This window comes from Ambystoma mexicanum, chromosome 9, assembly GCF_040938575.1.
Source record: "Ambystoma mexicanum isolate Mex_15411 chromosome 9, UKY_AmexF1_1, whole genome shotgun sequence".
NCBI classification, from domain to species: Eukaryota; Metazoa; Chordata; class Amphibia; order Caudata; family Ambystomatidae; genus Ambystoma; species Ambystoma mexicanum.
In genome coordinates this window covers 98,468,007-98,494,526 of record NC_090931.1, presented here as the reverse complement: position 1 = coordinate 98,494,526, position 26,520 = coordinate 98,468,007, and the positions used below count along the sequence as shown (strand labels likewise).

Below are 26,520 nucleotides of genomic sequence, written 5' to 3'. Positions count from 1 at the left end.
TGGCATTCTCTTGAGTGTGTCATGTCGAGCCAGGCTTTCCCTCAGCGTTCTGCCAGTGATGTCTTAGCTTTGGCTTGCTTGGACTTGTCTATTTGACACGATGCATTTAGGTCACCGCAAATAAGTAAAAAGGGCATCTTGAGCGTTGCCATTGTCTAGTCAATCACATGCTCTAACATAATGATTCATTTTTCCATGTTGGTGACTGTTGGATTCCAGTAGGTGTTAACAATCACTACTGTGTTTCGATTTACAAAATAATTTTCATTGTTCTTTTGATCCCAGGTTGCTGTGACTGCCAGTACCGATAACTTTGCGATCAGGATTTTTTCCATAGATAGCCCACAACCATTTCGACACGCAGTCAGGAGTCCTGAGGAGGGGCGACCAAGGTGACCTTTGGCTGCCGGTGCAATCGCAATTTCATATCCCTCTAAAGATGGGGGTGGTGTGTGCTAGCCATGTCTCCTGCATACAAATGATGTCATATGCTCCCAAGTTGACATCTCCTGGAACAGTTAACCCCTTAAGTGCCAAGGGCGAGGTATCTTGTCCTTGGGATCACCTCCCTGTTGCCAAGGACGAGATATCTCGTCCTTGGCACTTAAGGGGTTAATGAAACAGAAAACATTAGAAGGCATTGAATGGAAAAATACCAAAATCACCAAAAAAGGCCTTGGCACTGGAAGGGGGGGGGGGCCCATGACAGTTATAAAGGTGGCCTCTTGTTTCCAAGAGCACAATTTCACTTTAGGCTGCTGGACTTCATCTTGATGTTTCATTGACTGCTTGTGATCTTCGTTCACGAATTGCTATTTATTCATGTGTGAGGATAGTGCTTTTGGTAGCCATGACCAGGTACCTTGTTTGTTTTCAGGTTTGTTTTTTGTTTCCAACTGGGTCTGGTTGCTCTGTACAACTTGGGTAATGGTTCTAGTGGTGGTGCACGCCTTTTCCTTTGTGCTTCTCAGGCTGTTTTCCCTGTGCACTAGGTCGTTTTTAGATAAATCGTTAGTCGTCTGCTTGTATAGGGATTTTTTGCTGCTCTTTCTTGTGTGTGTTGTTTTTTTTTTCTTTTTTCTTCATTTCCATCGGTCGCTCTACGTCTGTCCTCCTTTGCTTTAGTGTTTGGTTCTTTGTACATAGCTTTGTGCATTGGGATTGAGGAGGTTGTCCACTTCATATCTACCAGGCTCCTTCTACACCTCCTCAGGGTGAACCTATGATCTGTACTGCTCCCCGGAAGTCCTTCAAGGATGGCAACCTTCTCAATATTGCCACTCTTAACCCTCGCTCAGCTGTCAAACAGTCCTCTGAGATCTGCCGTATTCTTGAAGAACTGGACTTTGATGTCCTCGGTCTCACTTAGACATGATTCACGGACAGCTCTGGCACCAACTTTGACACACTCCTGCCTGGCGGGTACAAGATCCTCTCTGCACCCAGGCCCAACAGGTCTGGTGGGGGTGTAGCCCTTATCTTCCCTGAGTGGATATATATATATCTCTCTCCCTCTTTCCCCCCCTTACTGTGGCTACTATCTATTGGCCACCTGGGCAGATTTCTTCCTTCCTCTCTGAGTGAGCTGACCTCTCCTCAACCTCTCAACTCCTCCTCCTTGGAGACTTCAACATCCACTTGGATTCTCCTGTACCCCCTCTGGACTCTTTCGCAACCTCTGCGACTCTCTCTCACTATTCTCCCCTATGGCCCAACTCATTCTGCAGGATGCACTCTCGATGTTCTTCTCTCCTCTGACCTTACCCTCTGTCCCTCTCTCCACTCCGCTCTCCTGGAGTGATCACTTTCTCCTATCCTCCCACCTCACCCTCCCTATCCCCCAGGCCAAGCCACTTCCATCACTGCCACCCACCTTCTCGGTCGTCCGACCCATAAAGTGTGTCAGTTGAAGCTTTCGCCGCCACCGTCTCTCCCCCACCTCCTCCTTTGGCTGACTCCCACCCTGACACAGCCCTCTCCATGCTCCACTCCTCTATATCTGATACTCTTGATATCCTTGCCCCTGTCATGAGAATCCGTCTGAAGCCCAAAGCCAAATGTAACTCCTGGTATGACTCAGATCTTGTCACCCTAAAACGCAAGTGCAGGGTGGTTGAGAGGAAATGGCGTGCTTCATATTCATCCTCTGACAAACTGGCCTGCCGCCTGCTGCAAAGGCAATACCGGCTCTCCGTCCTCACCAAGAAGAGAGCTCATATCCAAGTACGCATCTCTGCTGCATCTAACAACTCAGCTGAACTCTTTAAAATCTGCAAGGAACTCGCCAATCCTGCCGCAGTCTCTACCTCTCCTGTACCTTCCTAGGCCATCTGCATGGCACTGGCTTCTCACATCATTTCAAAAACTCAGGACAGCCTGTCCTCACTCTCCTCCTATTGCCTTCCTCCCTCCATCCCCTGCTCTTCCTCTGGCCCCTCTGCAGCCACCCCCTCCCTCCTTCTCTGCCTTTCCCCTTTTCTCTGCTGACAAGGTTTCTAGGAAAGTCCGATCTGTGAAAGTCTTGTCGAAACAGGTTCACCCCTGTTCCTCAAACTATCAAGGACCACATAGAATCCCTGGCTCCTGCCCTGGCGGATTTCTGCAATCACTCCTTCACCACTGGAGTCTTCCCATCCCCCTTGAAGCACTCCCTTGTGCACCCCTCCTTAAGAAACCCTCTGCCGACCCCTCCTGCCCGGATACCCATCGCCCTATCTCCATCACTCCCTTCCTGGGCAAGCTCCTGGAGAAACTGGCCATCTCCCGGCTTAATCTCCACACTGAATCTGTTGGTTGTCTTCACGACAATCAGTCTGGCTTCAGTGCTGCCAGAAGCATGGAAACTGCTCTCCTGGACATCCGTGAAGACCTGCTCTCTAACCTTGACACCAACACCCCCTGTGTCCTCATCCTGCTTGATCTCTCTTCTGCCTTTGATACTGTCAACCATGCGATCCTGCTCAACTGTCTCTGTGATAACCTGGGTATCACTGGTCCTCTGGCGTGGCTGACCTCTTTCCTCTCCAACCAACCCTTCCAGGTCCAACTTGGGTCCTTCCTCTCTGATATCTTTTTCTCCACTGTGGTGTCCCCCAGGGATCTAACATCTCCCCCTGGATGTTCAACCAATACCTGGCACTCCTAGCCCACCGCATCGCCGCTCTCTGCCCCAATTGTTAGTGCGATGCGGATGATACCCAGCTCATTTTCAGGCTACCCTTAGCCTCCTCCTCGCCTTCCCTCATCTCTGACAGTTGGCTATCCAGGAGTGGTGTACCGCCAATGACCTCTGCCTTAATGCCAGTAAGACTGAGATTTCACTCATGGGCACACCCACTCCTTCCTTCCCTGCAGCTCTCTGGCAAGCCTCTCTTGGCCCTCTTCCTGTTCCCACCTGCAAGGCAAAAAACCTTGGGGTCATCTTCGACTCCACATGCTCCTTCTCTCCTCACATCTGACATCTCTAAGAAGTCACACTACCAGCTACACCTCCTCAGAGGTATTCTCCCTTTCCTCTCCTTTCCCCAGAAGCTCACCGTCTCCAGAGCCCTGGTTCTCTCTAGACTGGACTATTGTAACAGCCTCTATCTAAATCTGCCTGCCTCTACTCTCCGCCCTTTGCAACTTATCCAGAACAGGACTGCGAGATTTGTTGTTGGCCTCAAGCCCAGGGATCTTATCTCTCAGGACTGAAATCACTGCACTGGCTCCGAGTGGCTGTGAGGATTAAGTTCAAAACCCTCTACATTGTCCACAAGGCCTTCTGGGGTCTGGGGCCACAATACCTTCAACTCTCTCTTCCAAAATATCTTCCTTCCCGAGCTCTTCGCTCATCCGCCTCCAACTCCCTCAGGTTCAGTCACTTCTCCAAGCAATGAGTTGGTGGTAGATCTCTCTCATCGTCTCCCTCTGGAACAGCCTTCCTGCCTCCCTGAAACTTGAGGAAAACCATCTCCGGTTCCGGAAGCACCTCAAAACCTTCCTCTTTGCTTCTGCCTTCTCCCCCCCCCCTCCCCTGCTAAATTCCTGGTATAAATTGCACCGGTTACTTGGCCACCCTTTCTGATCTCGGGCCCAGACCCCGCAATTTGCACACCTGCACTGCCATCCTGGCAACCGCCGCACCTGGGGACTGTTGCTCTGTAGCCCTACAGTCCCCCTACCAGCATTTATGTCTGCTCCTACCTGTACTTGCCACCATCTGGCCTTCTATTATATTATCCTATTTATTCTACTATACCATGTACTGCACTTTCCCCTCTCCCTTCCCCCTTTGCACTTTTTCCCTTTCCCCCATTCCCATGCACTTGCGCGATCTGAATGACACCTGGCCTAGTATGATCATTGTCCATCTGTCCTCTGTTCCCCCTCTGCCTCGTTGCACCTCGAAACACTTGTGTATAGGCGCGTTATAAATGCCATATCATATTGTCACTATGCTCCTGTGTACTATGTTTATTTTTGGCTGTCTCTTGGCTGGTTTTCCTTGCTCTGTGCGACTTATCGTCATGCAGTGCTGTTTTGTACAGGTTGTATCCCATGCTATAAATTTCAGATATTTCATTGCATAAGAGTTTGTGTACTGTCGATGAGCCAATGTACAGACGTGTTAGTGCTCTATGATGATCATGGAAGTTCAACGATTATCAGATATTCTGATTTTATTGCGCAGAGCTTCGGAATTTGATGTAAGATCGCCATCACTGATCTTCTATTCAGGGGTAGGTCGTTTCTATTGCTTGATCTCTGCTCCATTTTGAAGATCCATTTATCTTCTTGTGCTCTTAAGCTTCTTGAGTTATAGATCTCTGTTCTCGATCTATTGTGAGTTTTGAATGTTTCTTTCGACCTAAATTCTTTGGGAGATCGACCTGTATTTGTCAAATATTGTTTTCTATGATTGTTTGCCTCCGTTTATTCTGATGAGGTTTTCTTTGCTTATCTTTTTACTTTTTAATTATGCGTCTCGGTGTGAGGTTTTATTTAGTTCCTGTTCCCTGTTTTGAGAATTCCAGTTTGTTGTTTGTGTTAATCTTTTGCATCTCTCCTCCAGTGTTTGAAACTTTCTTTCAGTGATGTCCTTTGGCTCTTTTGGTCTCAATTTGGGTTGATTGACGCATTTCGTCTTACTTGTGGTTCCCGTGCCTTGAGATGCTACTTCTGGCGATGGATCTTCATCTGTATGTCTGGCATCCAGTAAAGTGGAGGATGTAGTTATTTCACCAGTTGAGTGCACACGTATGTTCATCAATGGGTCATTTCTGAGAAAGTCTTCAACTGACTTTGGGGAGACTGGCCTTTTGTTGTCATCCGGTGCTGTGATTATTTGCTGTAAAGTTCTCAAGGTCCAAGTTTGTTGAACTATGTATAGAACCATTTTTTTGAGTTATTATTGAGGCTGGTGTCGTGATGTTTTTTCTTGTGGTGTTTTTTAGCTGAGCAGTTGCATCGTGTGGTGGCGATCTAGCATTTCCAAAAGTCACCACCACTCTTGGCTTTGATTTGTCAAAAATCGAATCTGCAAGTTCTGGCTCTTCAGATGCGTTTGTCACACTCGGTGCCGTTTATTTCTACTACCATCAATATTGTGGCTTTTTTTGTTGGGGGATCCATGACGGCAGTTTTCTCAATTTCAATGGAACTTTCTGTGCTCTTCTTCCCCTTTTCATGCTTCGTTTTGGTATCTGATGTTACATCGACGGTGAATGCCGTTTGTGAACTTTTTGTCTTTGATAAAGTTAGTTGTCTTCTCAGCTGTATGTGATAACGCTTGGCTCTCAGTAATCAATGTTATTTTTGCCATCAGCTGGGTCACAAGTTGTTCTGTTGTGTTGGCCTGAGTATCTCTTTCTTCTCGAGCTGAGATGTAGCCCTCTAAGTAGACCAATTTGGATAGGATCATGGCTCGAATGGATGAATGATCCTTCATTGTGTCATTGATTGACTCATATAATTTACAGAACGGGGCGAGGGCTATTGTGATCGCGGACATGATGGTGGACATGATGGTTACCATGTCTGGTTTCTTGGAGGGCGTCTCGGTGGCTACTGGCGCTATATGAGCGGAGGCTATTTTTCTCGGGGTTGAATGCCTATCGCATTTGAAGTGGGCTTTGTGAGTCGTCGCATTGCAGAAGGCATCCAACAAGCTTCTCCAATGGCTCTGATGCTCCACACAGAGCCCCAGATCACGTGTTGGAATTATTGCAAAGTTGTCACTGTCCCGCGGTCGTGTATGTTGTTCCGGCAATGAAAATCTGCCAGACAGATCCACCTGTGGAGACTCTTCACTGAGGCTGGCCTTCTAGTTATTTGTGCCCATTTTGGGGTCTTTGTATACTTGAGCTGATGACATTACCTGCTGCAACGCTTGCCTGCCTTCATCCGATGTTGATGCGAGCTGCCCTTCCGATATTTCTACTTGCCTTGTGATTTTCACTGGTGTTTGCTCCTTTTTGTTTTGTCTGAGGTTCCACTTTGGTTACCCTTCTCTGCATCATCTTTGTCCACTTCCTTCGCGGTAATCGTTGTTTTCTGTGGGAGATGTTGGTTGATCATTACCAGCATGATTGTTGGCTCTGTCAGTGGTCCTGCACTGGCTGAGTCTTCCAGCGACGTTGTATTACAACCCTCCTCCCTAATCTCTGTCTAAGCGAATGGCTTTTCAATTACAATTTCCAGGGGAGCTTGACAGTTTCCTGGTGAAACATCTAACCTTCGTTGTTTAGCACAAGGAAAGTTTTCTTTCACGGCTGCCAACATTTCGGCATCAGAGAGCTCTTTAAAGTCCTTGTTCTTCGAGGACATCTGTGACTGAAAAACCTCAGTCAAAATACGCATTGTGGTCGGCTTGGTGGAACCTGTGTTGCTTCCACTGTCACTTCCTATACGTTTGCATTTCGAGGCCGGGGCAACTTTTCGGCAGTGTCTTTCAATTGTCCAAACAGATGGCTTGCATTGTGCGTTTCATTTTTTTTTTTTTAAATAATTTTTTGTTTTGTTCAGCATATTCAGTGCTTTGTCTTGACCGTTCTTTTTAATTTTGTGACGGCGTTGTGAATTCTATTGTAGTTGGTGCAGCTGTGGCAGCTCCGTCTAGCTGTGTTGTGGCTGCAGAACGTGCTTCTTGTTGACACAGACCTTCAGGGCAGGCATGACTCTGTGCTGCTATTGTCACCGCAGTTGCTGCCTGCCCGTCAGGCTGGATAGCCCCTCCTCCAGCTTGTGGTGGCGTGCGGCTCACCATCACGCGACCATCACGCATCTGAGCACGCTCACGGCTAAGCCCCGAGTCTCCGCGCCACTCCACCGGCATGTCGCGTGGAGACCCCTGTGCTGCCTCCAAGCTCCTCCACTTGGATTTCTCATGGGTCGCGCGCGGTCCGAGCCTCCAGCCCCGGCCTCATTCCTCGCTCCGTGGTAGCCTGCGGCGTCCTGTCCCTCTGCTTATGTTGTACCCGGGGATTATTTATAACAGTTCCATCAAGAGTGTCGGATGGCAAATGCACATGCAGTTTCTCGCCGTCTTGTCTCAGGCGTGAGCTTCGTAAGCGGTGCCCTTCGTCTTCCTCGTGAGATATGTTGCTGGTGTTGGACCTGGGAAGCCTCCCCGCCATCTCTGGTGTTCAAGGGAACGGTGGGAGCACGGGGGGGGGGGGGGGTTTGAGAACCTGCTGCATAGCTCTGTGCACACACAGCAAAATCAGACTAGACCATATCCCAGAAGTTTCTCAGCCCACCGTTTTTCTTACCTCACTGTGTTCTTTCTTCAATCAGCCAAGTTCTGTCTTCTGCCAGGTGTGGTTGTGACACTGTTATATTTAATTTCATTTTCCAGGGCTGGTCCGGTAGGCCGTACTCCGTCACACGACAGACCACTTTTCCACCCACTTCTCTGCGCGTGCTCCGCGCTGGAAATAGGATTTTGTAGCTGTTGCCTCTTGCAGTGGGACTGAGTCTCCGCCTCTGAGTGATGGAAGTGGTGAGCAGACTACCAGTTCACAGTTAGTGACCACGACAGACCACTTTTCCTCCCACTTCTGACTTTTCTATTTCTAGCTTGGGCAGGCGCTGCAAATGGGTAAAAAAAAATCTATTTCTAGCACCACCAGCCAGTTTAATTTTCAGGTGGTTCATGGTTCCTGGAACTATAAAACCTTTACAGACATTAATGGCCGCACATGTTAAGGGTTCAAAGCGGGCGAGGGCCCTACAGAGGGACGCTTGCACTGGAAACAGAAAAATGAAATGTCTTAATCGCCCAAGTTTGAAAGTTGTAGAAATCTCCAACCACCAAGTTTCCCAAAAAAAATTCACGTTTGAGTAATACTGACAGAATACATCCTGCTAATGTGGAGCAAATGAATGGAAACTATGAAGGCCAAGCCTTCCTAGTAGAGCATTATGGTTCAATGTAAAAGTATATACACATTGCTTTCTAGTTGGCTAGACCCCATTGCTTGATGGGTGGGAACTCTCACAATCCAACCTCCCCAATATTAGAGTAATATATGATATGATAGGTTATTTATAACGCGCTTAATACCCAGGAGGTTTCTAAGCGCGGACCCGAGGATCGAACCTGTGTTGCTCCGTGTTGTTTTGCTTCCAAGGCGAGCACGTTGCCCCTGAGCTATCCTTCCAAAACAATGCTCCCACGCTATGCCCCCGCTGTTGCCCCTTCCAAGGAACTGTACCCTGCTAGGAATGGTCCGAAGAAAGACTCCAGTATCTGATTGTTCGAGATCTATGTTTCTGCAGAAAATTCCCAGCTGTGGATTTATTTATTTATTTGCTAATTATTAATGTACCTCTTAAAAAGGGAAGGCCTTGGTCGCTATACCAAATGCTCTCCCTCCAACAGAGATGTTTCACAGAAAAATAATTGATGCTCTGGCCTCTAAAAGGACAATTGCCTTCAGCACTGAGTAGTTGCCTTCACATGTATCACTATCCAAAATGTTCTTGGTAATAAGACCGTGCCGAGCCATATAGGTTCGAATCCCGGTCCTGCGCTTAGAGGCCGGAATATTGCAGGGAGCGCGAGATACGAAAGCGAAGGAAAAGGTCTTGCATGCGCCTACCCTCCCTGCTGGATAAAATACGCTGTCCTGGTGGGAAGCGGGGGACTCTTTGCTTTGTTCAAGGAGATGTGGGGTGCACCCCATTCAGCAAAGTTTACTTTCAAGGGTCAGTGGTGGTGGCAGTGATGCAACTCTTCCGCTCACGCATTAATCTGATTGTGCAATCCGCTGTTTAGAGCAATAGGAATCTGATATGAGCACTTGTGCCCACCCCTGGATCAGGTTCTGCGGTATGCAGTCCCCCAGCAAACACTTCACCTAAAATGTTCAACAAAGTCTGGGGTGACCACATCCACACACCCACAGGTTAGATGCCACTCGCAATGTTGCAACAGCACAGTCCTACACCCCCCGCTGTAGGTAGGTCCTCTTATGCTATAAACAGTCTATAGCACAGGCCTACACCCACCACTGTAGGTAGGTCCTCTTATGCTATAAACAGTCAATAGCACAGGCTTACACCCACCGCTGTAGGTAGGTCCTCTTATGCTATAAACAGTCTATAGCACAGACCTACACCCCCCGCTGTAGGTAGGTCCTCTTATGCTATAAACACCTCATAGCACAGGCCTACACCCACCGCTGTAGGTAGGTCCTCTTATGCTATAAACACCCAATAGCACAGGCCTACAGCCATTATACATTTGAACATATACGGCACTTTGAATAAAATTTAGAGGAAGTACATTTATGGATTTTTTTTTTTTAAATATGCCTGCGTCGTAGAATACTATGGCCGTGATTTACAAATAAAATTGTATGTGTAAATTAGGCCCTATGTGTTTTTGAAATTGTAATGAAGCGAAAAGATCTTTAAGTATGAATTAGTTCATTTATACTTTAAGAGCTAAAGTTACTTTTTTAAAAATAAAAACTCCTAAATTGGTTACTTATCACTTTGCGTGTGTTGCACAGCAATCTCACTTGGACAACAATTTAATTGGTGCACCTTTCTGTGGGATTCCTCAAATGGCAGCAAATGTCTCTTTTTAAAAAGATAATGTCCACAGGACTGTAATTGGGATTGGTGCCCATTACTTAATTGGTGACATAAATTAGACACACCAGAGAAATAAAAATCAGACATGTGGCCCAAAAAAGGAATTGGACATGCAGTTGCAGTTCCAAGAACCTGACCTCTTTGGGTGGAATGTGGCAAGTGAATTGAAAAGTATGCGCTATTCAAGCCTTATGGTCTGATGGAGGGGTCATTATCGTGGGATAATGGCCTGCCCCAGGTTCTGACAAGAAGTGAAGCTGATGGCAATACGTTGGGAATGGGTCATTATCCCAATTGATAGTAACCCCTGTTGAGGTCTATAAAGCTATTAGCACGTGCTGTTAGTAGCAATAAAGGTTTCGACTTTGCGGTGGTGAAGTAAACCCTGTCACTTTAATAATATGTGAAGTACGTTATGCGTGTTAGTAAAGGGAATGTGGTTTAATTTTGGAATATTTTAATAAGTATGCTATCTTTTTAAGTTCAGCATTTCAATTGCAAACTTGGTTGAGCTGAAAACGTTCCAGCAAGAGCTTTCTTTAGGTGCAAAGTTGAAGTGAACGGTTCTCTTAATACAAGTTAGAACTTCGTTGCATTTTTTCGCTTTCACCTCGGTGTTCACTGAGGTTTGAGTGTATGTGGAAAGAAGTCTTGCAGGGAACTTGCAATGCTGTGCCATGAATGCCGAGAAATGCCTTCTGCTGGTTTCCCTCGCTGCTTCTGAAGTCAGAATGTCTGGCACGCAATCAATACCAGAAGTTAGTGACTGCACGCTGAACATTCTGATTGGCTCGGAGGTCAAAAGTGACTTCATGTGCTAATATAGCCTCCTAGACCAAAGGAGGGGTCGTTATGCCAGGATATTGAACTACTAACAAGTTTGTCTTCAGTCAAGGCCGAAGGCCACAAGTTGGACAAGGGTTATTATCAGAAGCACAATGGCCCCCTCCAAAATCTAGAAGGGTATTGGCACATAGCGGTAATGGCAAAGTGCTGTTCTGCACCACACACACTTCTGTTTCTCACAAATGCTTCCTTCGGGTAAGCATTTTAGTTTAATAGTGAGTGGAAAACACAAAACAGTCAATTTAAATGTGGTTATATTTCGTAATATTTAAATAACCAGGTTATCTTTAGGTAAGAATTTTTAATTTTAAAATTGAACAATTTGTGCATGAGCTTGCATTAGGTGCCATGTGAAAGTGAACGATTTTGCTTTGCAAATGTGAAAAGAATTGTTCCTTTTATTCCTGTCACTTTGGTGTCATTAGGTTGGAGTGGCTTTTTTTAAGTGACATCTTGCTGGGACTGTTATTGCTGTTTCTTGAATGTAGAGCAATGTTTCCTGTTACTCCCCTGCCTGCTGTGAAGTCAGGAAGCCCGAAATGCAATCGGACCATTTTTATTGGCTGTGAACTTGAAGAGGTCAATAATGACTACCGTGGACAGATGCAATCAAAGCTGCGAGATGCGTGGGCATGATCTGGGCTCTCACTGAGGGAAGGGCGGCAAGAGGAACTAGAAGTGTCAAGACTTTAGGGTGGAAGAATTCACCATCAGGGATGGGCAAAGGAAAAGTGGGATTGTGGACAGTGTGCATCGGGCAATCACATGGCGACAGCCTAACTGCACACTGTTTCTCTGATTTCTCAATGTATTTGTGCTCTGAGGCATCTACCCTGCAGGCTTTTGGTTGCTTTGCAGCACTGGGGAAATGCCATCTGCAGTTGGCCCTGGGCCACGTTTTCTGCCATGTTACTTTTGTCAATATCTGCCTCTGAATGGAAAGGCATTGTGTGAACCAGTGCTAAGCGGGGGAGGCTGGGGGGTGGGGCGCGTCTGGGTGTCAGGGGAAGGCCCCTTTGAAGGCGAAAGTGCTCAGGCCTTGCTTAAGGGTGGGCTAGCTGTTGTAGGCCCTCCAGCTGGGATCCTAGGAGTTGCAAATGCAGATCCCTACACCCTGAGGGCGTTTCCTCCATGCACACAGGCCTGACATTTCTTCATCCAGGGTAAATACAGGAACCGTGAAATCTGTTTGTTTTACCTCTACGCTTTTGAGACCATACGGTCACTGGTGTTCCTTTTTCCCTGGAGTGCTCACAGTTGTGCCCCTTGTGTTCCAGTTACAGGTCCCCTCAAGTGTCCGGCTGGTCCGTCATCGCCGGCCTGGTCTCCCCAGCACCTGGTCGGCACGCGGCCGGCTCTACTGTGGAGAAGATTCTCTACCACCAACACTACGACGACCGAAGCCACGACTATGACATCGCCGTGATGAAGCTGAACATCCCTTTAAATTTCTCAGGTGAGGGAGGACTGTGTTTTCTGGAATTGTTTGAACGGACCGCATCCAAAAGTTTGCATGGACTAAGTCCTAAAAATGCTACCACCAAAGTTTCGAACCACCAAAATTTGAACCTTTGGTGGTAGCATTATAAGTAAGTATAAAAAGAAATGACTGTGGGGGCTGCGTATTACAGTATAGTGAGCCGGTGTTGCGGGGGAAACCCCTGCAGCCCCTGTAAAAAATAATAATAAAATAAGGAAAGAAAAGGATCCTGCGGCACCGGTTCCCGATCACAGAAGTGGAGGGGAACTGACGCCACAGGGGCTCAGCGTGAAGAAAAAGGTAAGAAGGGTATGTTTATGTTGTGGGTGTATTGAGGGTGTGAGTGGGGGGTGTGAGTGGGGGGGTGTGTGGTGTGGGTGGGGGCATGGGCATGTAGTTGTTGTGTGCGTCTGTTTGCATGGGAAATGTGCGAACCTTTGGTGGTTCGCACATTTCTCATGCAAACTTTCCAGCCACTGGAAAATCAGCTTCGTTCGAATTACGCAGATCCTTGTTTTCTTGGATTCCATGACCATGCAAGACAAGGTGGACCATGCAGGTCTATAAATCGAACAATATGCACGTTAAGGCCTAAAACATCAACATATTTATTGAATTGTTTTTTTTATAACGTGCCTAATACCATACCGGAGTTTGGTTTCTAAGCGCGGATCCGGGATTCTAACCTCTGTTGCTCTGCGTGGTCTTGCTTTCCAAGACCAGCAGGACCCTTAGTACCTCTTTTCTGTTACTTTTTTGCATGGTCTTGTGTGTCTCTTTTTGAGGGACTGAGGTTTAAGACCTTGACCTTCCAAACCACTGCTGATCATTTGACGTGCTAGTAGTCGGCTAGCTCGCTGGGTTCATGAAACTTCTGCAGGGAGCTAGTAGTCGGCTAGCTCGGTGGGTTCATGAAACTTCTGCAGGGAGCTAGTAGTCGGCTAGCTCGGTGGGTTCATGAAACTTCTGCAGGGAGCTAGTAGTCGGCTAGCTCGGTGGGTTCATGAAACTTCTGCAGGGAGCTAGTAGTCGGCTAGCTCGGTGGGTTCATGAAACTTCTGCAGGGAGCTAGTAGTCGGCTAGCTCGGTGGGTTCATGAAACTTCTGCAGGGATTTCAGTTGAGCAGATATCCAACTTCCAACGTTAATGGTTGGTGCACTATTGAGTTGAGTGTCATCTATTAAATGAAGCGCTTTGAAACTTCAGGAATGTGGTATTAGGCACTGTAAATTAAGTAATTCCTTTCATTGGCATTACTGTACTAGTGACGTCTAGGAGAGGGGAACAGAGACGGCTCAGAGTAGACAACAGAAGGGGCTGCCTTGAGGAAGATGCAGGGACCAGGAGGAGAAGGCAATAGACTCTGGGGCAGCTGAAGGTGAGCAGGGGCCCATTTCGAAGGTCTCCTTGGCGGGTGGGGGGTGCCTACCGAGACCCCAGATCAGGGCCCATTTCAATCTGATGTTTGCCCCAGCCCTGCTTAGAGCGGAGGATAACCGTCTGAAGCACCCGTGGCGTGTGTACACACTCACGCTATGGTCTCCCAGCAGGGAGCTGAAACATGAAACGTCCACTCAAAAGTTGTTCATGTTTAATTGTCAGAAAGGGGCAGATGCAAAGAAACTGTAGTAAAAGGGCAACGATGTGATAAGCCCACTTCTCTGTACCCCAAGGGAGGAGACTGTGTGTACCCCAAGGGAGGAGACTGTGTCTGTACCCCAAGAGGGCGGGGGGCGACTGTATGTGTGTGTACCCCAAGGGGAAGACTGTGTGTGTACCCCAAGGAGAAGAGACTGGGTGTGTGTACCCCAAGGGTGAGGGGGTAGACTGTGTGTGTACCCCAAGGGAGGAGACTGCCTGGAGGGCTGCAGCAAAGCACGGAAAGTCATGAACGAAAATATGGTGCCGTGTCAGAAGACTGCGGTCTAACGGCGTCTGCAAGGCCCGGACCTGAACAGATTGTTGCCGAAAGCTTAAGTGGCCAAAAGGAGGAAGCTACAAAAGGAAGAGACAGCACAGACCGCTGGCAAAAGGCCACAATGGCCACGAGAGGAGGCAGCAGAGACTGCAGGCAGGAGGCCACAAGGGCCACAGGAGGAGGCAGCAGAGACTGCTGGCAGGAGGTTACAAAGGCCAGGGTAGGGGGCAGAAGAGACTGCTAGCAGGAGGCCACAAGGGCCACGGGAGGAGGCAGTAGACACTGCTGGCATCTGAGGCCACAAGGGCCACAGGAGGAGGCAGCTGAGACTGCTGACAGGAGGCCACAAGGGCCATGGGAGGAGGCAGAAGAGACTGGCAGGAGGCCACAGGAGGAGGCAGCAGAGACTGCTTGCAGGAGGTTATAGGGGGCACAGTAGGAGCCAGAAGAGACTGCTAGCAGGAGGCCACAAGGGCCACGGGAGGAGGCAGTAGAGACTGCTGGCAACTGAGGTCACAAGGGCCATGGGAGGAGGCAGCCGAGACTGCTGGCAAGAGGCTACAAGGGCCATGGGAGAAGGCAGACGAGACTGCTAGCAGGAGGCCACAAGGGCCACGGGAGGAAGCAGCAGAGACTGCTGGCAGGAGGCCACAAGGGCCACGGGAGGAGGCAGCAGAGACTGCTGACAGGAGGCCACAGTGGCCACAGGAGGAGGCAGAAGAGACTGCTAGCAGGAGGCCACAAGGGCCATGGGAGGAGGCAGAAGAGACTGGCAGGAGGCCACAGGAGGAGGCAGCAGAGACTGCTTGCAGGAGGTTATAGGGGGCACAGTAGGAGCCAGAAGAGACTGCTAGCAGGAGGCCACAAGGGCCACGGGAGGAGGCAGTAGAGACTGCTGGCAACTGAGGTCACAAGGGCCACGGGAGGAGGCAGCCGAGACTGCTGGCAAGAGGCTACAAGGGCCATGGGAGGAGGCAGAAGAGACTGCTGGCAGGAGGCCGCAAGCACCACGGGAGGAGGCAGAAGAGACTGCTGGCAAGAGGCTACAAGGACCAGGGGAGACGGCAGAAGAGACTGCTAGCAGGAGGCCACAAGGACCAGGGGAGACGGCAGAAGAGACGGCTAGCAGGAGGCCACAAGGGCCGTGGGAGGAGGCAGAAGAGACTGCTAGCAGGAGGCTACAAGGGCCACAGGGGGGGGGGGCAGCAGAGACTGCTGGCATGCGGCTACAAGGACCACAGGAGGAGGCAGAAGAGACTGCTGGCATGCGGCAACAAGGACCAGGGGAGGAGGCAGAAGAAACTGCTAGCAGGAGGCCACAAGCGCCATGGGAGGAGGCAGCAGAGACCGCTGGCAGGGGGCCACAAGGGCCACGGCAGGAGGCAGCAGAGACTGCTGGCAGGAGGCCACAAGGGCCACGGGAGGAGGCAGCAGAGACTGCTGGCAGCAGGCCACAAGGGCCACAGGAGGAGACTGCTGGCAGGAGGCCACAGGGGCCCCAGGAGAAGGCAGCAGAGACTGCTGGCAAGAGGCTACAAGGGCCACTGTAGGAGGCAGAAAAGACTGCTAGCAGGAGGCCACAAGGGCCACGGGAGGAGGCAGTAGAGACTGCTAGCAGGAGGCCACAAGGGCCATGGGAGGTGGCGGAAGAGACTGCTGGCAGGAGGCCACAGGGGGAGGTAGCAGAGACTGCTAACAGGAGGCCACAAGGGCCACGGGAGGAGGCAGTAAACACTGCTGACAAGAGGCCACAAGGGCCACAGGAGGAGGCAGCAGATACTGCTGGCAACTGAAGCCACAAGGGCCACGGGAGGAGGCAGCCGAGACTGCTGGCAAGAGGCTACAAGGGCCATGGGAGGAGGCAGCCGAGATTGCTGGCAAGAGGCTACAAGGGCCATGGGAGGAGGCAGCCGAGACTGCTGGCAGGAGGCCACAAGGGCCACAGGAGGAGACAGCAGAGACTGCTTGCAGGAGGTTACAAGGGCCACTGTAGGAGGCAGAAGAGACTGCTGGAAACTGAGGCCACAAGGGCCACGGGAGGAGGCAGCCAAGACTGCTGGCAAGAGGCTACAAGGGCGAGGGGAGTAGGCAGAAGAGACTGCTGGCAAGAGGCTACAAGGGCCAGGGGAGTAGGCAGAAGAGACTGCTGGCAGGAGGCCACAAGGGCCACAGGAGGAGGCAGCAGAGACTGCTGGCAGGAGGCCACAAGGGCCACAGGAGGAGGCTACGGAGACTGCTGGCAGGAGGCCACAAGGGCCACAGGAGGAGGCTACATAGACTGCTGGCAGGAGGCCACAAGGGCCACGGGAGGAGGCAGAAGAGACTGCTGGCAGGAAGCCACAGGAGGAGGCAGACACTGCTAGCAGAGTGGCCACATGAGCCACGGGAGGAGGCAGCAGAGACTGCTAGCAGGAGGCCACAAGGCCCTCAGGAGGAGGCAGCAGAGACTGCTAGCAGGAAGCCACAAGGGCCACGGAGGAGGCAGCAGAGACTGCTAGCAGGAGGCCACAAGGGCCACAGGAGGAGGCAGTAAACACTGCTGGCAAGAGGCCACAAGGGCCACGGGAGGAGGCAGCAGAGACTGCTGGCAAGCGGCCACAGGGGCCATGGGAGGAGGCAGAAGAGACTGCTAGCAGGAGGCCACAAGGGCCACGGGAGGAGGCAGTAGAGACTGCTGGCAACTGAGGTCACAAGGGCCACGGGAGGAGGCAGCCGAGACTGCTGGCAAGAGGCTACAAGGGCCATGGGAGAAGGCAGACGAGACTGCTAGCAGGAGGCCACAAGGGCCACGGGAGGAAGCAGCAGAGACTGCTGGCAGGAGGCCACAAGGGCCACGGGAGGAGGCAGCAGAGACTGCTGGCAGGAGGCCACAAGGGCCACGGGAGGAGGCAGCAGAGACTGCTGGCAAGAGGCCACAAGGGCCAGGGGAGTAGGCAGAAGAGAGAGCTGGCAAGAGGCCACAAGGGCCACGGGAGGAGGCAGAGGAGACTGCTCGCAGGGGGCCACAAGTGCCATGGGAGGAGGCAGAAGAGACTGCTGGCAGGATGCCACAAGGGCCACAGGAGGGGGAAGCAGAGACTGCTGGCAAGATGCTACAAGGACCAGGGGAGGAGGCAGAAGAGACTGCTAGCAGGAGGCCACAAGGGCCACAGGAGGAGGCAGCTGAGACTGCTGGCAGGAGGCCACAATGGCCACAGGAGGAGGCAGAAGAGACTGCTGGCAACTGAGGCCACAAGGGCCACGGGAGGAGGCAGCTGAGACTGCTGACAGGAGGCCACAGTGGCCACAGGAGGAGGCAGAAGAGACTGCTAGCAGGAGGCCACAAGGGCCATGGGAGGAGGCAGAAGAGACTGGCAGGAGGCCACAGGAGGAGGCAGCAGAGACTGCTTGCAGGAGGTTATAGGGGGCACAGTAGGAGCCAGAAGAGACTGCTAGCAGGAGGCCACAAGGGCCACGGGAGGAGGCAGTAGAGACTGCTGGCAACTGAGGTCACAAGGGCCACGGGAGGAGGCAGCCGAGACTGCTGGCAAGAGGCTACAAGGGCCATGGGAGGAGGCAGAAGAGACTGCTGGCAGGAGGCCGCAAGCACCACGGGAGGAGGCAGAAGAGACTGCTGGCAAGAGGCTACAAGGACCAGGGGAGACGGCAGAAGAGACTGCTAGCAGGAGGCCACAAGGACCAGGGGAGACGGCAGAAGAGACGGCTAGCAGGAGGCCACAAGGGCCGTGGGAGGAGGCAGAAGAGACTGCTAGCAGGAGGCTACAAGGGCCACAGGGGGGGGCAGCAGAGACTGCTGGCATGCGGCTACAAGGACCACAGGAGGAGGCAGAAGAGACTGCTGGCATGCGGCAACAAGGACCAGGGGAGGAGGCAGAAGAAACTGCTAGCAGGAGGCCACAAGCGCCATGGGAGGAGGCAGCAGAGACCGCTGGCAGGGGGCCACAAGGGCCACGGCAGGAGGCAGCAGAGACTGCTGGCAGGAGGCCACAAGGGCCACGGGAGGAGGCAGCAGAGACTGCTGGCAGGAGGCCACAAGGGCCACAGGAGGAGACTGCTGGCAGGAGGCCACAGGGGCCCCGGGAGAAGGCAGCAGAGACTGCTGGCAAGAGGCTACAAGGGCCACTGTAGGAGGCAGAAGAGACTGCTAGCAGGAGGCCACAAGGGCCACGGGAGGAGGCAGTAGAGACTGCTGGCAACTGAGGCCACAAGGGCCACGGGAGGAGGCAGTAGAGACTGCTAGCAGGAGGCCACAAGGGCCATGGGAGGTGGCGGAAGAGACTGCTGGCAGGAGGCCACAGGGGGAGGTAGCAGAGACTGCTAACAGGAGGCCACAAGGGCCACGGGAGGAGGCAGTAAACACTGCTGGCAACTGAAGCCACAAGGGCCACGGGAGGAGGCAGCCGATACTGCTGGCAAGAGGCTACAAGGGCCATGGGAGGAGGCAGCCGAGATTGCTGGCAAGAGGCTACAAGGGCCATGGGAGGAGGCAGCCGAGACTGCTGGCAGGAGGCCACAAGGGCCACAGGAGGAGACAGCAGAGACTGCTTGCAGGAGGTTACAAGGGCCACTGTAGGAGGCAGAAGAGACTGCTGGAAACTGAGGCCACAAGGGCCACGGGAGGAGGCAGCCAAGACTGCTGGCAAGAGGCTACAAGGGGGAGGGGAGTAGGCAGAAGAGACTGCTGGCAAGAGGCTACAAGGGCCAGGGGAGTAGGCAGAAGAGACTGCTGGCAGGAGGCCACAAGGGCCACAGGAGGAGGCAGCAGAGACTGCTGGCAGGAGGCCACAAGGGCCACAGGAGGAGGCTACGGAGACTGCTGGCAGGAGGCCACAAGGGCCACAGGAGGAGGCTACATAGACTGCTGGCAGGAGGCCACAAGGGCCACGGGAGGAGGCAGAAGAGACTGCTGGCAGGAAGCCACAGGAGGAGGCAGACACTGCTAGCAGAGTGGCCACAAGAGCCACGAGAGGAGGCAGCAGAGACTGCTAGCAGGAGGCCACAAGGCCCTCAGGAGGAGACAGCAGAGACTGCTAGCAGGAAGCCACAAGGGCCACGGAGGAGGCAGCAGAGACTGCTAGCAGGAGGCCACAAGGGCCACAGGAGGAGGCAGTAAACACTGCTGGCAAGAGGCCACAAGAGCCACGGAAGGAGGCAGCAGAGACTGCTGGCAAGCGGCCACAGGGGCCATGGGAGGAGGCAGAAGAGACTGCTGGCAGGAGGTCACAAGGGCCACGGGAGGAGGCAGAAGGGACTGCTGGCAAGAGGCCGAGAGGGCGGGTGGAGGCAGCAGAGACTGCTGGCAGGAGGCCACAAGGGCCACAGGAGGCAGCAGAGACTGCTAGCAGGAGGCCACAGGAGGAGGCAGCAGAGACTGCTGGCAGGAGGCCACAAGGGCCATGGGAGGAGGCAGAAGAGACTGCTAGCAGGATGCCACAAAGGCCACGGGATGAGGCAGCAGAGACTACTGGCAGGAGGCCGCAAGGGCCACGGAAGGAGGCAGCAGAGACTGCTGTCGGGAGGCCGCAGCAGAGACTGCTGGCAGGAGGCCACCACAAGGGCCACGGGAAGAGGCAGCAGAGACTGCTGGCAGGAGGTTACAAGGGCCACGGTAGGAGGCAGAAGAGACTGCTAGCAGGAGGCCACAAGGGCCACGGGAGGAGGCAGCTGAGACTGCTGGCAAGAGGCTACAAGGGCCATGGGAGGAGGCAGAAGAGACTGCTGGCAAGATGCTACAAGGACCAGGGGAGGAGGCAGAAGAGACTGCTGGCAGGAGGCCACAAGAGCCACGGGAGGAGTCAGAAGAGACTGTTGGCAGGAGGCCACAAGCGCCACAAGCTCCACGGGAGGAGGCAGAAGAGACTGCTGGCAAGATGCTACAAGGACCAGGGGAGGAGGCAGAAGAGACTGCTGGCATGAGGCCAAAAGGGCCACAGGAGGAGGCAGCAGAGACTGCTGGCAGGAGGCCACGAGGGCGGGAGGAGGCAGCAGAGACTGCTGGCAGGAGGCCACAAGGGCCACGGGAGGAGGCAGCAGAGACTGCTGGCAGGCGGCCACAAGCGCCACGGGAGGAGGCAGCAGAGACTAATGGCATGAGGCCACAAGGGCCACGGGAGGAGGCAGCAGAGACTGCTGGCAGGAGGCCACGAGGGCCACGGGAGGAGGCAGCAGAGACTGCTGGCAGGAGGCCACGGGAGGAGGCAGCAGAGACTGCTGGCAAGAGGCTTCCTGAGTCATGGGAGGAGGCAGCAGAGACTGCTGGGAGAAGGCCACAAGGGCCGGGGGAGGAGGCAGCAGAGACTGCTGGCAGGAGGCCACAAGGGCCACGGGAGGAGGCAGAAGAGACTGCTGGCAGATGGCCACAGGAGGAGACAGAAGAGACTGCTAGCAGGAGGCCATGAGGGCGGGTGGAGGCAGCAGAGACTGCTATCTGAGGCTACCAGGGCCCCGGGAGGAGGCATAGGAGACTGCTAGGAGAAGGCCACAAGGGCTGGGGGAGGAGGCAGCAGAGACTGCTGGCAGGAGGCTATAGTGACCACAGTGAGGAGATTAGTGGTCATGGGGAGGAAGAAGCCAAGACTGTTTGGAAGAGGCTTTATTGACCACTGAGAGGAGGCAGTCAAGACTGCTGGCAGGAACCCAGAGTGCCACAGCAATGAGGCAGCAGGGACTGCTGGTGGGAGGAGCTGGCAGCTGGGCTCTGTTAGTAGTGGGGTCTGAGATGCTAGGGACAGTAGCGAGTGTTAGGAAGAGGGGGGTGGACGCGCTTCTGGCGGGTAGAAGCAACTTCTGGGATGATGAATTGGGAAGAAGGCAGTGGTGATGTTTGGCTTTGCATTATACGATGTTTAACTGCGCCCCATCTTATTGATAATTTCTAGACATAACTGATTTTTATTTTGGGCATTTATTACGCGCTCATGACAGACTTAACTATATATCGGCAGATCCTCTGTCTTGGAGTAACCCAATGCTGCTTCTCAAATGGTGTTCAGATTGCCTCTGCAATAACCTCTGCAATGTACGCAAGGCCTATAACCTCTGCAATGTACGCAAGGCCTATAACCTCTGCAATGTACGCAAGGCCTATAACCTCTGCAATGTACGCAAGTCCTATAACCTCTGCAATGTACGCAAGTCCTATAACCTCTGCAATGTACGCAAGTCCTATAACCTCTGCAATGTACGCAAGGCCTATAACCTCTGCAATGTACGCAAGGCCTATAACCTCTGCAATGTACGCAAGTCCTATAACCTCTGCAATGTACGCAAGGACTATAACCTCTGCAATGTACGCAAGGCCTATAACCTCTGCAATGTACGCAAGTCATCTAACATGCTATATTTTCCACTTCTTTATTCTCCGTAGATACCGTGAGACCCGTGTGCTTGCCGCGGTACAATCACGAGTTCCCAGGAGGCACCCAGTGCTGGATCTCCGGCTGGGGCTACACAAGAGCTGACAGCGGTGAGTCGTCTCTGGAGTGACCTGTGTGTTAGCCTGTACTGGTGCTCAGTGTCGTCTCTGGCGTGACCTGTGTGTTAGCCTGTACTGGTGCTCAGTGTAGTCTCTGGAGTGACCTGTGTTAGCCTGTGCTGCTGCTCAGTGTCGTCTCTGGAGTGACCTCTGTGTTAGCCTGTGCTGGTGCTCAGTGTCTCTGGAGTAACCTGTGGTTTAGCCTGTGCTGGTGCTCAGTGTCGTTTCGGGAGTGACCTGTGGTTTAGCCTGTACTGGTGCTCAGTGTCGTCTCTGGAGTGACCTCTGTGTTAGCCTGTACTGGTGCTCAGTGTCTCTGGAGTGACCTGTGGTTTAGCCTGTGCTGGTGCTCAGTGTCGTCTCTGGAGTGACCTCTGTGTTAGCCTGTACTGGTGCTCAGTGTCTCTGGAGTGACCTGTGGTTTAGCCTGTGCTGGTGCTCAGTGTCGTCTCTGGAGTGACCTGTGGTTTAGCCTGTGCCGGTGCTCAGTGTCATCTCTGGAGTGACCTGTGGTTTAGCCTGTGGTGGTGCTCAGTGTCATTTCGGGGAGTGACCTGTGGTTTAGCCTGTGGTGGTGCTCAGTGTCATTTCGGGGAGTCACTTGTGGTTTAGCCTGTGCTGGTGCTCAGTGTCGTTTTGTTCACCCTGTGGTGGTGCAGTGGTATTGGACCACTGTCAAGTCGGGCTCCAGCGCTTACTCACCGCACTTGAGGTTTACGCTAAACAAAACGACCTAAAAATGAATCCAATAAAATCTAAGGTGTTTGTTTTTAAACATCCAAAGAAGGTCATTAAGTCCTACTCTTGGGAAATGGAAAATCGGCCAATTTATATTGCCTCTGAGGTTACCTTCTTAGGTGTGGTAGTGAAAGCCTTCCCGACAAAAGTCCATCTCCTGGCATCCATTGACCTTAAGGTCATCAATTTGGGATCCCAAATGAAAAAAAATCTGACTCAAATTTCAAAAAATTTCCATTCAGCCTTTGGTGAGGTTTCATATAGGTAAAGTGGTCCCCGTTACTCTTTTCCACCTAGAGTTGAATCCTCTATCTGCGTACATGGAATGGGATAAAATTGAGGCTAAGCTCTGGAAGAGCACTCTGAATTTGCCTAATTGCGTCCCTATAGTTTGCCTTAGGTATGAACTGGGACAGACCTCTCTCATGGCATGGATGGAATGGCGGTGGCTGTCCATCTTCAGGCTTATCCTTGATCCACCGAAGGATTCCCTCTATGAGGATGCAGCTCTGTCATTGCAAAGAGCTGATTACGCTTTCCTTGCCGATCTCAGCCTAAAGTGCAATGAAATTCTGGCCAATTCAGACTGCACCTCTGAACTCCCAATGGACTTGATACAGACGATAGCTAAAAGGAGGTTGGCGAAGGAATCGGCGTCGCATACAGTCACGGACAAACCTAGATCAGTTTTGCCTCCCTATTTGAACAAATGATCTGATCCAGACGCTAGATCAGAATTTCTGAGGTTTAGACTGAACTTGCTTCCAACCTTAGAAATAAAGAAGAATAACCCTCCGCCAGCTGCGATAAATGTGATGAAAAAGAAAGACCGTCACTCCAACGTCTACTGTCAAATTGCCACGGTACCTTGAACCTGAGAGTGGCCAGGTTTCAGAGGTTTGTATATGATGTACGATGGTTGAACTCCGATATCTTTTGGGATAGATAGTCATCAGGGAATTAAACCTTCTTGACTGCTTAAATTGTGGCTGTTCTCAAGGTCTTACATTTAGGGGGGAGTGGGTCTTTCCTTAGCCCATTGAGGGGTGACTTGGGGTAATTAACTTTCACTGACTCGAACAGCTCTAACGGGGATGTCTCAAATTTCTACTTTTATTTTTTTCCCCCTTTTCGTGAACCGATATGATTGTTTGTTTTCTTTACCTTTTCCCTTCCCTTCTTTTTCTTTTCTCTTTGCCTTTTTCTTTGATGCTAAGATGCAAAACTGTATGCTAGTCTTTTTTTTAGTATTCTCTATGATCAGGTTTTTCTCAAGGCAGCACTATTATACCATAGCCTGTTCTGTTATCAATTGTTTGCACTTAGTCGTTTGGTTGTCCAGGTATGCCAAGAGTTTTTTGGGGTTTTTTGCTTTCTTATTTTTGGAGAAATATGTTTTCATGTGTTAAAAGTCATAATTATGTTTCTTCTGTTTTTATGTATGGCTAAAACACAATGCCCCTTGGCAGCACTGACTGGTTTTTGCCTCAGTTTGGGTATACTCTGTGCTGCTGCAGTGCTTCTCGCTCTGTCTGATAGCTTCAAGATGGAGAGATGGAGGGGGAGAGATGGATAGAGAGAGATTTTTTTTGTAATCTTTCTGCTGTTCTGAAGCGTATTTGTTGTCGGAATCTTGTGTTTTAAGACAATGCGAGAGGGTCAGTACTTTTGATATAACGTTTGACCTTTTTTGCATTTGCTCAGAAAGAAGAGAACTCTATTCCAATGGTTTCGTCAAGCTCATTTGGTTGCAGTACATTATAGTATCTTCCATGTTTTAATATCCAAATTGTTTCTGACCGCCATTGTGGAAGGATATTTAACTTGAGCGTGTACTGTGTTAGCCAAGAGTAGTAAATAAACAATGTCCATACCTTAATTAGGCTTGACTACTTCCTCTGGCAGAGAAGGAATGTATTTATTGTTCACTTGATAGGTGCTTATTCAAGAAGCAAATACTGTTTCAAAGCGCTTGAATAAAGAATTTGAAAAACATCACAGCTTAAATCTCCTCTCCTGGGGTTCCTTACTTCCTTATCTGCTCCTCTCCGAGGGCCTGATTTGTTCAGGCGTGAATCACATATGTTCAAATCCCACACACTTATTGCAGTGTTTAGGGTTTGAACTATGTTTGCTCCCATCCAATTACAAAATTCTCCAGCTGCCACTGCCATCGCCCCTTCCAAGCCACTCCTGCCCAGTATGTGTGTTGTGGCAATGGTCGCAGGGCGCCTACAACAAATATTAGATTCACAATTCAGCTAAAGAAGCCTAGAAAGCAAACCTGTCTCTTCAAAACCTCACTTCTCATGAGAAAGGAGGAATCTTGGAGACAAAGCTGTGTTGTTCTGCATGGTCAAGCCTACAGCAAGGATGGTGCAATAGACTTTACACTGGGTGCGCTTTAGGTTTACACATAAAAGGTAAGGGCAAAAGGAGTGTCCAAGAAGGAAGGGTTAGGGACTTTACACACCTACAAAAGCCTTGGCAAAGCCAGCAGTTTGAGCTTTTGTGTAATTTTGGAATGGGGTGAGGGTCCTGTTCGCTGCATTTATTTCCTAAAGAGAGGTCTGGCGGGGGACCGCAGCCACGTGTTTTCAGGCTTAATGGTGGCGCTGCCCCTCGCCAGGCATCCTTTCAGTTAAGCAATGCAACGATCACCAGAGCGTGTTCGCTGCATCTCTTAGCTAAAAGGATGCCTGGCGACGGGCAGCAGCACCATTATGGCGGAAAAGGTGAGGCCGCAGGAAGCGGAGGCCTTTTTTTCCTAAACCCTGAAGCTCCAGCAAATGTACAGGAGTGTCAGGCTTCAGAAAAAAAAACGCCCTCTGCTTCCAGTGGCCTCACCTTTTCTTCTATAATGTTGGTACTGGGCCACGGGCATCTCTTGATTAAAGGGATGCATTGCAGGTGCGGCACCGCCATTATGGAGAATGCATTTTTTTTGATGAAGCTCTCACACATAAGTGAGAGCTTCAGGCTTTAGAAAAAAAAGCCTTGTCCTCCAACAGCCAGGGGACATTAGTGAACCCTGGCAGGGCTCCTCCTCAGAACCATATTGCTGAGCCTTCCGGGGCTCAGCCACGTCCCACTTAAAGCCGTGATTAATGGGGAAACTTGAATTGATCATTGTTTTGTATGTCTTATCTGTATCATTGCACCCAGGGATCGCTTCTATGAAAAGTCAGAACCAGTAAAAGTCTGCCATCTGCTGGTCAATTGCGCCTATAGCCAGCTAAGTATTTATTTGGGTTAAGTAAACCTTTGTTTTTAATTATTATTTTTTAATCTAATGTAGTGGTATTTAAACTTTTTCATACAGAACCACTCTACCCCCCACCCCACCCGAGTAAAAATATTGTTTCTGGCCCCCCCTCCCACCTAGTAGTTGCCCCCTCCCTTAAGTGGCCTAAATGAAGTACAGGGAGGTGGAGGGGGGGTAGATTTTCGATTGCTTTTATTTTCTATTAAAAGCGGACCCCTTAATCCTTTTTTATATTAAGCGGTCATCTTAATCCATTTACAAAGCGTCTGTCCTCCCCCCGGACATCCTTCTGGCCACCCGATCGGGGCCAGCCCCCCCCCCTCATCCCCCCTCGCTGTTTGAAGACTACTGATCTAAAGAGTTGTGTTTGCAGGAACTTTGGACTTTGCTACGGAATGGTTTCCTCGTTGCGTCCTCAACTAACCTATTGCAGTTGTCATAGTACTGGTGTGAGTTGGGGTGCGCCAAACAGTGCCATATTAAGTGTTTCCGTCATTGCGTGGGGGCCCTGGAACCTTACAGACATGCCTGGCAGTGTGTATTGGGTAGTACCTTTTTAAATAAATACACTCCTACTGGAAGATTTCCCTCGCACTAGGAGAGATCTTGTGAAAGAACATTGTGAAAACATTCTCTTGAAACCTCTAACCCCTAAGTTCGAGAGGGATTTAAAAAAAAACGTCTGAGTTGTACAATGCCTGCAGTTCCTTTTCTA

General features: G+C 51.1%; 1 protein-coding gene across 1 annotated transcript in view; it reads left to right on the top strand.

The window, feature by feature from the left end:
* TMPRSS5 (transmembrane serine protease 5) overlaps nucleotides 1–26,520 on the top strand; it is a 212,337-nt gene that overhangs the window by 134,556 nt on the left and 51,261 nt on the right. The window contains exons 9-10 of the mRNA XM_069614237.1: nucleotides 12,207–12,385; nucleotides 21,695–21,793. Coding sequence (XP_069470338.1) covers nucleotides 12,207–12,385; nucleotides 21,695–21,793 — 278 coding nt within the window. The remainder of the gene's footprint in view (nucleotides 1–12,206; nucleotides 12,386–21,694; nucleotides 21,794–26,520) is intronic.